Raw genomic sequence first — 14,859 nt, forward strand, 5'->3', positions numbered from 1 at the left:
CCCCTGTAGACCAGTGGTCCCCAACCTTTTTTGTACCAGGGACCGGTTTCAAGCAGAAAATTTTTGCAAGGACTGGGGGGAGAGAGAAGAGAAGGAGGCTTCGCTCTCGCTGCTCCACCAGCCCAGGAAGAAACTGCTTCAAAGAGCGGGGGCTTTTCCTGTCGCCGCAGCTATTCCGGCGCCCGTTTCACCCCCACCCGCCCGCCGCAGCCTTCAATCCACAGTGTCCCGTTCTGCCTGCCTGCCTGCCTGCCTTAGTTTCTGGTTGTTTGGGAGCAGCTTCGGCTGAGAATAATAACTATTCGCCTCTTTTACTCAGCCGAAGCTGCTCCGATTCAACCATTAACGAAGGCAGGCAGGCAGGCAGAACGGAGCACTGGGTTGAACCCCGGGCGGCGGGCGGGCGGGCGGGCGGGGTGGGGTGGGGAGAAACGGGCGCTTCGCAGGCGCTGCGGCGACAGGAAAAGCTCCCCGCTCTTTTGAAGCAGTTTCTCCTGTGCTGGTGGAGGAGCGAGAGAGCGACTGAGAGAGCTGAGCCAGAGAGCAGGACAGGCTTCGGTTGCTTCCTCCCTCCCCTTCTTTCATTTGTGTCCTTGATCCCGATCCCAGCAGCATTCACCGAAGCGAAGAAAGCCGCCATTTTTTTTAAAAAAATTCTTTGCGGCCCGGTAGAGAGTGCTCCACGGCCCGGTACTGGTCCGCGGCCCGGTGGTTGGGGACCCCTGCTGTAGACCACGCCATTCACGTTTCTCCCTTATCCACTCCTCCCTGTGTGCCCTAGGATGAAGAGGGGATGGGCCTGGGTCTTCCTCTGACTGCCCAGCCGGCCTGTGCCCTCCCCCAGTTTCCTCCACAGCCTCCAGAGCCACACTCCCACTCTCTGTTGGCTGTTCCTTCTCTCCTTCTGAGTCAGATTCTAACGGGGGCTTGACAGGGTGCCACAGAGATTCTCGTCATCCAGGCCATGGCTGCCTCAAAGGTGATTTTTGTTTTCCAAGAGGCAACTGGACTTCCCTTGTTTGTCTTGGAAGACTATTTTGCAAGGCACCCAAAGGCCAGACAAGGAACAATAATAGATAGAAACTGAACAAGGAGAGATTCAACCTGGAAATAAGGAGGAATTTTCTGACAGGGAGAGCGATCAACCCATGGAACAGAAGTTGCCTTCGGAAGTTGTGGGAGCTTCATCCCTGGAGGCTTTCAAGAAGAGACTGGACTGCCCTCGGTCAGAAATGGTGTAGGGCCTCCTGCTTGGGCTGGGGGGTTGGACTAGATGACCTATAAGGTCCCTTCCAACTCTGATCATCTGTAAGATGTTTTGCTTCTCATCCAAGAAGCTTCTTCAACTCTGACAGGATGGTGAGGAATGCAGGGATTGATATTCCTTGCAGACACAGCTGGTCATTTGCATCCTTTTAGAGGGTCATTGAGGCCACTTGGAGGTTTGTCTGTGTCCTCAGGGTCACCTGAGTGGTGCAAATGGGTGTGAAGCTTTTTTTGGACCTGTTGAAAGGACTGTGGTTGTGGAGCCAGGAAGGCTCCACACACTCATTTGCACCACTCGGGTGACCCCGAGGACACAGACAAACCTCCAAGTGGCCTTAAGGATTCTAAAAGGACCCAAATGACCAGCTCTGTTTGCAAGGAGTGTAAATCCTTCCCTTCCCCTCCATCCAGTCAGAGCTGAAGAAGCTTCTTGGATGAGAAGCGAAACGTCTTCGAAGAAAAAAAACCAAAGTCCAGTTGCCTCTTGAAAAAAAAAAAAAAAAAAGACCCTTTGGGACAAACATTTTGATGCACGAACTGCCTTTGGGCGCCTGTTTCCTTCTGGGTTTAATTCAAGGGGTGGGGGGGTGTCGTATATAAAGCCCCAGGCGGCATATGGGGCCAGGCTACCTACATAGCAATGCCTACTCCTTCGTCTGATCACCTCGGCCTGTCCCACCCAGTCAGAGAGGGAGCGTGGGTTACAGAACCTGTCAGTTAAAAAAACCCCAACAGGGTGTGTGTGTGTGTGTGTGTGTCACATACCCTGTTCCCCCAAAAATACGACCTACCCCAAAAGTAAGTCCTAGCTTGATTTTTTTACACGTGCGCCCAATATAAGCCCTATCCCCCCAAAATAAGCCCTAATTAAGACCCCGCCCACTCCAGAGTGACGGATAAAAGTTAAGCTAGGGTGGGGGTGGAGCTGCCCTACTACTTACCTTTGGCCAGGTATAGCCAGGCCTCGCACACCCCGACACCTGCCTCAGCGGCCCATTTCTTCTGCAGCCGGCAAGGCTTATCCTGAAGGCCTCTGGAGCTGAGAACAAAGCTCAGGATCGATCCAGAGCTCCCTTATCGGCTGCAGAGGCCTTCAGGAAAGCCTGGCCAGCCACAGAAGAAGGACTTCCGGAAGGAGGCCGGCGGCATCGCGCGCAAGTGAGGTTAGTCAGTGGAGGATGTCCCCCGAAAATAAGACCTGGTGCCTTTTTTTGGTGGCCAAAAAACATAAAATAAAAATAAGACTGGGTCTTATTTTTTGGGAAACACGGAAGGAAGAGAGCCTCCTCTGCCCTTGCCCCCACCCTCTGGAATATTCTCCCCCTTGGAGGAGAGGCAGATCCCACCCTCCTGGCCTTCCAGAAAGGAGTTACAGACAAGTCCTCGACTTACAACGGTTCATTTAGTGACTGTTCAAAGTTACAACGGCACTGAAAAAAAAGTGATTTGGGGCCATTTTCCAGAGTGACAACCGTCGCAGCCATCCCCACGGATCCCTTGATCGAAATATAGGCGCTTGGCAACTGACTCGTACTTTATGACGGTCGCACTGTGCCCCGGGGTCAAGGGTTGGCGACCTCCTGACGAGAAGACTCCAGGAGGGAAGCCACGTGACAGGCTTAACAGCGGCACTGATGCCCTAAACAACGGTGGCAAGACAAGTCGTAAAGTGGGGCAAAACTCGCTGAACCCATTTCGAGGTCTTTTGGGAACTGGGCAACCCCATAACCCATGCTCCTTGGGATGGTAACCCAGCTGCCTATGCCAGCAGGGCATTTCAGCCCGGCCGCCTCTGCCAGCCAAAACGGGGAGCCAGAAGTTTCCAGTCTGAAAAGGGCTTTTTTTTTTTTTTTTTGCTCCCGCGGTTTTCGCAGGTGATTGAAACCAGAACGGTGGAAGCGCCCTACTTTTTGCCAGAAACCATCCTTCGAGACAAGTCCAGGTAACCATTTTGGGTTGGACCGATAAAGGAAGTGAGACTTTGGAAGAGAATCTTTGTTGCCAAGCACTGGACTTTGGGGTCCTTGGCGCTCTCTAAGCTGGGTGGCTTTCTTGCAGATGTTTCGTAGGGTACGGTAGGGTAGGATGGGGAGAGGAGAGAGGAAGGAAAGAAGGAAAAAGGGAGGGAGGGAGGAAGGAAGGAAAAAGGAAAAGGAGGGGGAAGGAAAAAGGAGGGAGGGAAGGAGGGAAAAGGGAGGGAAGGAGGGAGGAAAAAGGGGGAGGGAAGGAAGGAAGGATAAAGGGAGGGAGGAAGGAAAAAAAGGGAGGAAAGGAGGAAAAAGGAAGGAAGGAAGGAAGGAAAAAGATGGAAGGAGAGGAGATTATTGGCCAAATGTGATTGGACACACACAAGGAATTTGTCTCTGGTGCAGAACCTCTCAAGTATACATAGAAGCAACCAGTCATAAGTCATAATCATAAAATGCCATCATCATAAATCATAAGATGCAACACTTAGTAATAGTCACAGGATTCTAAATAAAAGCAATCATCCTTAATCATAAGATAACAAAGAACAAAATTATCATGATAAGATGCTAAAGGAACAAGTAACAGGAAAGATGAGAAGGGTAATAGTAGTGCAGCCTTACTACGTGGTTTGACATACGCAGCTAGTTAACATCCTCAGTGCTAGGAGTGCAGTACAAGCGACGCAGTATAGCAGTTTCATTTTTATTATGACATCCTAAAGAAGAACCTGTAGCATTTTTACTAAATCTGATGTTAGATTTGATTGGCCTTATAGATTAGCAGAGTTGGAAGGGACCTTGTAGGTCATCTAGTCCAACCCCCTGCCCAAACGGGAGACCCTACTCCATTCCTGACAGGTGGCAGTCCAGTCTCTTCTTGGAAGCCTCCAGGGATGAAGTTCCCACAACTTCCGAGGGCAACTTCTGTTCCTTGGGTTGATGTCAGAAAATTCCTCCTTATTTCCAGGTTGAATCTCTCCTTGGTCAGTTTCCATCCATTGTTCCTTTTCTGGCCTTCGGGTGCTTTGGAGCAGGGGTGTCCAACCTTGGCAACTTGAAGACTTGTGGACTTCAAGTCCCAGAGTTCCTCAGCCAGCTTTGCTGGCTGAGGAACTCTGGGAGTTGAAGTCCACAAGTCTTCAAGTTGCCAAGGTTGGACACCCCTGCTTTGGAGAATAGCTTGACCCCTTCCTCCTCTCTAGGGCAGCCCCTCTAGAAGTTGTGGGTAACCCATCACTTGAGTTATTTAAGAAGAGACTGGATAATCATTTGTCTGAAATAGTCTAGCTAGGGTCTCCCACTTGAGCAGGGGGCTGGACTAGAAGACCTCTGAGGTCCCTTCCAGCTCTGTTCTGTTTTGTTAGAGATCCGCTCACAATCTCATTGGTTTCCCCTTTCGTTTCGATCAATGTATTTTTTTCCCCCATTTTTTTGTTATTTTTTAAACAACAAACATAAACAAACAAACATACACACAAAACATAAAAGCATCTTTCCGTTATACAAGTGGGTCGGTATATACCTTTTGTGCACAATATCAACAGTCTTTCCCTTCTAGATGCATTATTAAAATTCATATTATATAAATATGCATATTATATTGTTAACTCCTTATTAGACTTTCATCATCCTTTCTGAGCATATCTCAAATTTTACATATCCCAGTTCATAATATTCATTTCATTGTAATCAATTATAACACATTACATTGTCTTATCTTTGCTATATTATTATATTTATATTGTATTATATTTTACTTCCCTATTTTCTTATCTAGCCATTGATAAAATAAATCCCAAATTTTTTAATACTCTTTGTCTTCTTGCTCTCTAATTGCTAATGTCAGTTTACTCATGTCGATCAATCTATTATTTGTTTGTTTGTTTGTTTTTACAGCATCCCCCTGAACTTTGATAAGGACGACAAGAGCTTGTTCTTCCTGACTCACAAGATCGTGGAATCCTTAGGCGGCAGCGGCTACAGCGCGGAAAGGCTGTCGGTGCCTTACGTGCCCCAGGTGACAGGTGAGGCTCTTGGGGCGGGTAGGCCTTCCAGCGGAGGTGACTCAGCCCGGAGGGGGAAGCCCCTCGGTTTGGGGCCCTGGATTGTCAGAATAGGTCGGATGAAAGCGCTTCCGTTGGGCCGTTTGTGGCTGAGCAGAGAGGTTGCTGAACGACAACTCCCACAGCGCCTGGATCTCCTGGATCTTGAAGGCCGACGGTTGGCCATCCTTGCCGCCCTCTTGGAGATACCCTTGGGGGCTGTTCCAGAGGGCAGCCAGAGACTCCTTGCTTCTCTTTTGCACACCTGTTGTTTCCCCCAGGTAGCCATTTGGAGAGGAAGCAAGCTGTTCTGTTTTCCCACTATAGACCAGGGCTCTCCAGCCGTGGCCACTTTAAGCCCCGGAGGACTTCAAGTCCCAGAATTCCCCCCTGCTAGCATGCTGAGTTGAAGTCCATTCGTCTTAAATCAGGGGGTCTCTAATCTTGGCCACTTTAAGCCCTGGCGGACTTCAACTCCCAGAATTCCCCAGACAGCAAAGGCTACAAAATCTTGTAGGAATGATCGTCCTCTCCCCTCCCCCTCTGCAATCCTCACTCCTTTTAGCACTGATGACGTTCCCTAGTTGGGTAATGAAACGTCTGCAAGAAACCCACCAAACTCAGAGAGCACCAAGGACCCCACAGTCGTCGTTGTTGTCATTATTCTCCTCCTCCTCCTCCTCGCAAATCCCACTCCCTTTTAGCTGATGAGGTTATCTAGTTTGGTAATGAAACGTCTGCAAGGAATCCTCCAAGCTCAGAGAGCACCAAGGACTCCAAAGTCGTCGTGCTGTTTCTCCTCCTCCAAGGGTTTGCCGGTGGCGTGGTGTTGCCCCAAAATGGACATAAACACTATGCAGACATTTGACAACTATTAGTGACCGTGGGACACTGTAAATGGACATAAATGCGCCTGGTTGCCAGGCGTACGGAGTGCAGTCATGTGACTGGGGGAAGTGGTGACCATCACAACTTCAAATCCAGGTCATAAGTACCTCCCAGATAGGTCTGTCAGAAGTTGGAATGATCACTAAGTGAACAGTCATAAGTCAAGCACTTAACTGAGCTCTCTACAGGTTTTCTTCATACTCCTAATTCCTGAAACCAACCTATCTATCTATCTATCTATCTATCTATCTATCTATCTATCTATCACCTATCATCCATCCACCCATCCATCCATCATTCATCTACCTCTATCTATTATTCATCTATATCTATCCATCCATCCATCATCTATCTATCATTCATCTATCTCCATCCATCCATCATCTATCTATATCTTTTCTTTCTTCTTTCTTTCTTTCTTTCTTTACTATCTATCTATCTATCTATCTATCTATCTATCTATCTATCTATCTATCTGTCTTTTACCTATCATCCATCCACCCATCCATCCATCATGTCTATATCTTTTCTTCTTTCTTTCTTTCTTTCTTTCTTTCTTTCCTTTCTTTCTTTCTTTCTTTCTTCTTTCTTTCTTCTTTCTTTCTTTCTTTCTTTTCTTTCTTTCTTTCTTTCTTTCTTTCTTTTTCTTTGTCTTTCTATCTATCTATCTGTCTATCTGTCTGTCTGTCTTTTACCTATCATCCATCCACCCATCCATCCATCATGTCTATATCTTTTCTTTCTTTCTTTCTTTCTTTCTTTCTTTCTTTCTTTCTTTCTTTTTCTTTCTTTCTTTTTCTTTTCTTTCTTTTTCTATCATCTATCTATCTATCTATCTATCTATCTATCTATCTATCTATCTGTCTTTTACCTATCACCCATCCACCCATCCATCATGTCTATATTTCTTTCTTTCTCTTTCTTTTCTTTCTTTTCTCTTTCTATCTATCTATCTATCTATCTATCTATCTATCTATCTATCTATCTGTCTGTCTTTTACCTATCATCCATCCACCCATCCATCATGTCTATATCTTTTCTATCTATCTATCTATCTATCTATCTATCTATCTATCTATCTATCTATCTATCTATCTATCTATCTATCTTTTACCTATCATCCATCCACCCATCCATCCATCATATCTATATCTTTTCTATCATCTATCTATCTATCTATCATCTATCTATCTATCTATCTATCTATCTATCTATCTATCTATCTATCTATCTATCTATCATCTATATCAGGGGTCTTCAAACTTGACAGCTTTAAGACGTGTGGACTTCCACTCCCAGAATTCTTCCTCCAGTCATGTTAGCTCAGGAATTCTGGGAGTTGAAGTCCACAAGTCTTAAACTTGCCAAGTTTGAAGACCTTGATCTATATCTATTATTCATCTATTTACATTCATCCACCCGTCTATCATCTATCTATTATTCATCTATCTCTATCCATCCATCCATCCTTCATCTATCTCCCTCCCTCCATGCCTAAATTATCATACTGTATACTGCAATTTATATCACCCACAATGAGAAATATGAGCATTTCTGATGTTATGCCTGCAGATGAGGACCGGCTGTCACGAAGGAAGAGTATCGTGGACACCGTGTCCATTCAGGTGGACCTCCTTCCTGGAAACGGTGCAGAAGATAAGGTACGTCCCTTTGATCATGGACATTGTGCAGCTTTGCAAAAGCTTTTCATCTTCCTTGTTCCTTTAAGGCTAGGCCTCTCCAAGCTTGGTGCCTTATGGACTTCAACTCCCAGAATTCAACGGGGGAAGGCAATGCCCAGAATTCTGGGAGTTGAAGTCCACAAGTCTTAAAGTTGCCAAGTTTGGAGGGCCCTGTCCTAAGTGACCTCACCTTAACCCTATCAGTTGCACCTATCCTTCCATCCCTTTGCATCTGGTCCAAAGTCACCCCGCCAACTTTCATGCCTAAGGTGGGATTAGAACTCACTGTCTCCTGGTGATTGCTTGAATATTCGTTTGGTCAACCCTTTATATCCTCCCCTCTGACAGAAAGAACAGATTCCAGGCATTCCCCAAGTTTTGGGGTTGTTTCCCCACATTTACTGACAGAGCTCAAAAATATTATTGAGTCTCCTTGCAGGCTTACCCTCTCAGGCATCTAGTGGCTTCTATGTGGCTTGATTCGTAGTTTCCTCCTTACAGCTCGCTCTGTAAAACACAATAAATTATTTTATTTTCCTTTTTGTTCAACTGTTGGTGTATTTAAGCAAAATATTTCTCCCCTCTCCCCTTCAGGTCAACAGCATGGAGGAAATTACCTTTGAAGCACTGAAGAAGGCAATAGGTAAAATGCACCACATCATATAGTAAAATATCTATCCTACCGCCCCAATTCCTTGTTATATCGTACTTTTAACCAGCAGCAATTTTCTCCCTCAATAATGTAGTCATAATCCTTGCTACTATGGATTGGATCTCCTCAGTTAAACAATCAGGAATATCTCTGGAGATTGTCAGTCATCCAGGTCATGGTTGTCCAAAGATGCTTTTTCCAAAAGACAACTAGATTTTCTTGGTGATTTTCCCTGAAAAGGTTTCGCTTCTCATCCAAGAAGCTTCTCCAGTTCTGAAGTCATGTAGTTGTATATTCTGAAGAACTGAAGAAGCTTCTCGGGTGAGAAGCGAAATATTTTCAAGGGAGGAAAAAAAACCAGGAAAGTTGAGCTGAAGAATCTTCTCAGATGACAAGCGAAACGTTTTCCAGGAAAATAACCAAGAGAGTCGAATTGTCTTTTGCAAAAAAACACCTTTGGGTTGTGAAAATACGACCGCACTGCGTAGTTAATATTGATGATGAGACAAATTAGACTCCACATTGGATCAGGTCCATCTACTAAAGAGTCTGAATTAATATTTCTCCAACTGGAACAAGCTTTTCTTTTGAAGTATTGTTCCCTAATTAAGTTTTTTCCCCTCATTTATTTCGTATGGCGTAGCAAAATGCAGCCTGGTGGCTAAAGGGAGGAACTCAGAAATGCCCATTTATTCAGATATAACGCAATGCTAAATGTCCCTGAATTCTTGTGGGGGGCAAGAGGCCACCGATGCGTTTACTCTCAAGGAGACCCGTGTGGTCTCTGGCATAGCCAGCCAGGCTGAGGTGGGGTCCCAGGCCGACTGCTTCAACCAGGGCGTTTCGGGAAGCCGCCTCACTGCGTGGGGTGGGAACGGGGCCTTTCTTTTACTCTTCTCTTTCTTTCTCCGTCCCTTTCTCCATATTTTCATTTTTAAATCACCCACTTCCCAAGATAACACCGGCCTTGAAGAGCAGGAGAAGGAGAAGAGACGCCTTGTCATCGAGAAGTTTCAGAAAGCTCCCTTCGAAGAGATTGCGGCACAGTGCGAGACCAAGGTGAGCGGAGCAAGCAACGTCTTCTGCAACCGAGCACACACACACACCCGGCTTGGTGACGCCCAGGTAGCCTTGCAAGGCAGCCGGAGGGTCTACTTAAGAGAGCGAGGAGGAGCCCACAGCACGAGCTAAGCTGGGGTGACCAAGGGCCTCCCTTTCCTGCTTGTAGTGCTCGTGGTACCACCTCCTCCTACGAGGGCTGGGAGGAACCACCTGGTGCAAAGGAGACTTTGCGTTGTCGTGTTTTATTCTGTACAGTGAAGCGTGAGATTAGGGCAAAGGAGTGTGCAAAGCGTGAGGAAGGGGCTGCCGCTCTTGTGGATAGCAACTGGCATCGAGTAGGTTTTTCAGATTGAAGTAGGCGGAGTAAGAAACTCCGTTAAAAGATTTCTGCCCAATGTGGTAGGAAAAGGGTTGTAGCTGGTGACCAAAACGTTGCCTTCTCTCCTTGGAAGGAGTAGGGAGAGAGAAGAAGGCTGCTGTGCTGGACCATTTTGCTCCCAGAGAGGATTTTCCCAGCGTCATCAGAGGCCTTCAGTGGGGGATAATCTGGGATATGGGATGCCTCAAGAAGAGAATACAGGATAGGATACAGAATGACAGCGTTGGAAGGGACCTTGGAGGGTCTTCTAGCCCAACCCTCCACTTAAGCTTCATAAATCATAGGCTTCGTAAATCGTAATTAATCACAAACTTGTTTTAAAAGCAAAACCTATTTTATTGCAACGCTGGGAATTGCTTTCCTTCCCATCCAGAGCTAATCTCAAAACAGTCCCCCAAGATAAGCACCCACCTTTCAGTTCTGTGAAGTGCTGCCAATAACAGAAGCATCCAATGAACTAGAAACCAACCGAAGTACGAGAAAAAACCAACCAAAGTACACAGAGCTTCAAAGAGGACTTGGAAGCAGTCAAACTACTTTGCTTCCCGCAAAGGTCTCGTCCTTTAGGTCTGACTTTTATCCCTTATGGGAGGGGCCATCACCTCCCAGCCTTACTCCCGAGTCACCCCTTCTGCTTCAGCTGCTCTTGCCTTCTTCTGGCAGCTCTGTGTACACATGCACTGGGAACAGGCTCCCCTGGGTCCTCTGCCTCACTGCTGCCAGACTCCGGAGGCAGCACCTGACTCCCAGATGGCCATCGCTGCCTCGGACGCAGGACTCTTGTCCAAGTCCTCTCCAGACTCCCTGACTGGTCCCCTCTCTTCCCCACTGTCCAATTCTGCTGCCGGCTGCACCGGCTGCCGGCAAACCACAACAAGGAGACCCTCAACCATTCCAGTTGTGCAATCTCCTCTTAAAAGCCTCCAGTGATGAAGCGCCTACCATTTCTGGAGTCCAGCTGTTCCACTGGTTAATTGTCTGAAAGTTCCTCCTTAGTTCCAGGTTGGTTCTCTCCTTGATGAGTTTCCATCCATCGTTTCTTATTGCCTTCAGGTGCTTTGAATATTTGAACCCCCTCATTTGAGGAGGATTTGGGGTAACCTCCTCAAATGCTCAAACACTGCTATCATGCCTCCCCTGGTCCTTCTCTTCATTAGACTTATATTATTATGATTCTAAGAACAACAACAGAATCCTACGGCTGGAAGGGGGACATTGGAGGTCTTCTAGTCCAACCCCCTGCCCAGAGCACAAGTCCTTATACCATCCCCAATAAACAAGTGTCCAATCTATTCTTGAAGACCTTCAGTGGTGGGGCACCCACAACTCTAGGAGGCGGGTTGTCCCACCGAAAGGAATCTCGCCTTGATCCTCACCCGATCTCACAGGGCCTGTTTTCTCTCCAGGCGAACCTCCTCCATGACCGACTGGCTCAGATCCTGGAGCTCACCATTCGGTAAGGGGAAATGCCGGAGGCCTGGTTGGATTTTGGCAGGGAAAATTGGGAGGACGGGCACTTGGCAGTCACGAAGTCAAAGGGTGTTGGAAATTCAGGGGTGACCAAAGGACAGTTCAGGTAAGTCCTCAACTTACAACAGTTCCTTTAGTGACTGTTGTAAGTTGAGGACTTACCTGAAAAAAAAGTTGACTTAGGACTGCTTTTTACACTTAGCAACGGTTGCAACACCCCCCGTCACACAATCGCAATTTGGGCGCCTCACAACTGGCGTGAGTTTATGATGGTTTGCAAAATGCTGCGGTTACATTTGCAATTTTCCGACAAGCGGTCATTGGGGAAGCCTGCAGGAAGTCACAAATCATGCTCCATTGACATGGTGTTTCACGACCAATTGGCGATTCATTTAATAACAACTGCAGTTTCATCAGTCAAACATGGTCACAGGAGGTTTCACTTTACAACTGTTTCCCTTAGTAATGGAGTCGCCAGTCCCAACTGCAGTCGCTAAGCAAGGACTACCTGTAATATTTTGTTGCGATGTTGATTCCCTAATGACAATCGCTCGATTAACCAGCGTTTGTGTTAGTCTCCGTTGGCTTTGATTGCTTTTCCACCATGTACTGTTCACTGTTCAAATATTATCTGTTCGTAAACTGTCTCCAGTAGCCGTCAGAAAATAATAGAAATGACAATTTAGGAAGAAATACATTCCCTCAATTGAAGCCGTTCTGGATCTGACTTCATTTAAAAAAGTCAGGGTCCCAAGCCAGCCCGAAAGACAGAATGTCCAGCTGAATGTCAGCCTTGTATAACCCTGAGGTTTTTCTCTTTACAGGCCCCCTCCCAGCCCTTCGGGGACCCTGACCATCACCGCCGGCTGCCCCCATTACCAATCTGTTCCCGTCTATGAGATGAAGTTTCCGGATCTTTGTGTGTATTGAGGGCTCTGCTGGGAATTATTGTAGTCCTAGAGCACACACTGTGTAAAGCCCAGAAGGAGTTCCTAACTCTCTTCACTCTTTGCCACAATTTAATCGAGTTTTCAAACACGTCCATGAACTCGAAGGGCAGCTAGGCTGGGATTGCACCTGAAATATCTTTTATTTTGTACACGCTATTCTCAAAGCGGTTGCGAAGAAAAATGAAAAGCGGAAGACGGTTTATTTTGGGGCAGCTGGTTTCATGGTTTGGAAATAAGGGTGTGCTTAGGTTTATAGTTCCACTTTGTCTATAAGTTCTGGGCTGGCTCGTTTCCTATCAAAAACTTTTTCGTAACGTAAATCTTGAGCACCTTAAAACAATACAAAGTGGAAACTTTGCTATCATTAACTAAAGGATGATGCTAAATACTAGGCCACGTTGAAGAACTGGCATGTGCCCACAATAGTTAAATCTGAACCATAGTTGCTTTCTCAAAAATTCTATGCTTCTGCAAATAGTTGTCACATGCACTGTTCTGATAAAAAAAAGGCCTCATTTTGAGCTTTAAAGCCTGCAGTATTTTTTCATGTCTTAAAAAAAAAGTCTAGTCTACAGTCCATACTTTGAGGGAAAATTTATTTTTTACTGCACAATGGTATATAGATGATATAAATATATATAGTATATATTTAGTATAGCACAAGGTATTACTAAGGGCATTTTCAAATGAGAGGGTTTTTAAAAACACATTTCTGAAATTGTAATAGAAGAGTTGGTTATTCTATGATCTATTTCTCTCTGTAATATAGTGGCGATAGTGATATTTTATTAACTGAAAAACAAAAAATACGGATGGCGCCCACAGGCAACTTAGTATTCTTATTGTAATGTACCTGCTCCCCCCTTCTTTTTCCACCTGCCAACTGCCATTTCTCTCCTCAAGGCGTCCTGCTCAAGATATTCCCCGTTTCTGATGCCTTTTCATTAACACACATTACACAACGGGGTGGATATTAAATGTTTAGCCTGTCCTACCAATAACTTCAAAAGCTCAATAAATAGCTGGCAAGCTTTGGCAATTTAACATGTACCATAGTTGCCAGTTTGCTAAGGGGGCGGGGTGTGATTGATATAGGTTTGGCCCCGGGGACACAAATTGGGGAGAAGTCTTAGGAATTTTTTTATTTTTTTTAAAAGAAATTTGGCCAGCCTGTTAAAAGAGCCGAACTCCGGACGTACTCAGTGTAACCAAGGCCTTTTTTTCAGTTTGACAGCGCAATCACAGCTCTTAGAGGAGGACGAAACCACCTCTCTGGTGCAGCATCCCCCTGTGATTGCAGCTGCTCCAGCCTGCTCAGACGAGAGGCAGCGCCCCTCACAGGATGCCCGGGGCCCCCTCCCTTGGCACCCTTAGCTCCCCCTTTTTGGTTTTGGAAGGTAAGCTGTATGGGCGTCTGATGTCATCCGAGGGATGTCTTCCCGAAGAGCAAAAAGCCAAGGGAAGGCCCCTCTGTCTTTTTCCAAAGTGTGGCTGCTTATGCGCCAGCCCCGAAAGGAAGGCCAAATGCGCTGCCATGTACACCCCATGCCGTCTGTGACTGGTCCCGCTGTCCGTCCAGCCGCTTCCCCCGCTGCTCTGCATGCAACAGACACCTAGCCTTTCATGCCTCATCTGCTGGGCTGCCTCCATCTTTTGTTGTTGTACTCCACGGTGGAACTGCGACATTTCCACAACTCTTGTGGCTGTGTAGCGTTTAGCGGGGGAAACGTGCAAAAAGGGAAGCCGTCGGCTTGTGAGGACAGGCTTGTCTCCTGGGTCTGAAAGCACCCCTTGTGTGGCGCGTTACGCTGGCGTGGAAAAGCGCCAGCCTCCTGCGTAGACGGTGATCCAGGAAGCCCACGAAGCCACGTTGCCAGTTCTGCAACAATCCCTCGCGCTCCAGAAACATCCGATGCGAAAGGCCTGTGTGCTTGATCGCCCGTGCTCGTGTTGGTGTCGTTCGAATGTTTTTGTCCCTCAAAAGTCCTGCTGGTAGTTTTATGTAGGCCCGTTCCTTAGCATTTCAGCTGTTCCATTTGAAAGAATGTATGGCTTTCCGTTGGCGTTTTAAAACGCAAAAGTGAAAATTGCTCCACTGCAGAAGAGACTCGTTAATAACCGAATTGTCTGTTTCACCGATGCTTCAGTAGATTTCTGCACTCTGTAACGAGCTGTTCGGTTAAATGTAAGAACACTGTGCAAATACACTTGTAAGCAATAAAATTTACATAAAGGAAGAATCACGAAATATGGTTTCTCTCTCCTATTTTAAGGCTTTTATTGACATTTAACTAATAATTAAACTCCATCCCTCAGGAGATTATGGGGTCATTAAGATGACTGACATTTAATCAATGATTTAGGTAATGGAAATAATTGTCAATTTAAGTCAGGTGATGCATTTGCCTTTCGAGAGAAAGTGCAAGAGGGATGGGCAAACTACACCTCCCCCCCAACTGACCCTGTTCCCCTTTTTTGAGTCTGCAAAGCTGTTCAAG

The 14,859-nt window shown here is 46.3% G+C and overlaps 1 protein-coding gene across 3 annotated transcripts in view; it reads left to right on the forward strand.

Moving 5' to 3' along the window:
• Positions 1-14,601, forward strand: part of EFR3A (EFR3 homolog A) — a 61,597-nt gene extending 46,996 nt beyond the window's left edge. For all 3 annotated transcript variants that reach the window (XM_087958916.1, XM_087958917.1, XM_087958915.1), the window contains 7 exons: positions 3,141-3,208; positions 5,133-5,260; positions 7,739-7,827; positions 8,443-8,491; positions 9,456-9,559; positions 11,348-11,397; positions 12,236-14,601. In XM_087958916.1, the coding sequence (XP_087815042.1) occupies positions 3,141-3,208; positions 5,133-5,260; positions 7,739-7,827; positions 8,443-8,491; positions 9,456-9,559; positions 11,348-11,397; positions 12,236-12,341 (594 nt within the window). In that variant the 3' untranslated portion in view covers positions 12,342-14,601. The remainder of the gene's footprint in view (positions 1-3,140; positions 3,209-5,132; positions 5,261-7,738; positions 7,828-8,442; positions 8,492-9,455; positions 9,560-11,347; positions 11,398-12,235) is intronic.
• The last annotated feature ends 258 nt before the right edge of the window (positions 14,602-14,859 follow it).

This window comes from Notechis scutatus, chromosome 3 (genome assembly GCF_049901735.1).
Source record: "Notechis scutatus isolate UNSWTSFEM ecotype Mainland chromosome 3, rNotScu1.2, whole genome shotgun sequence".
Taxonomy (NCBI): domain Eukaryota; kingdom Metazoa; phylum Chordata; class Lepidosauria; order Squamata; family Elapidae; genus Notechis; species Notechis scutatus.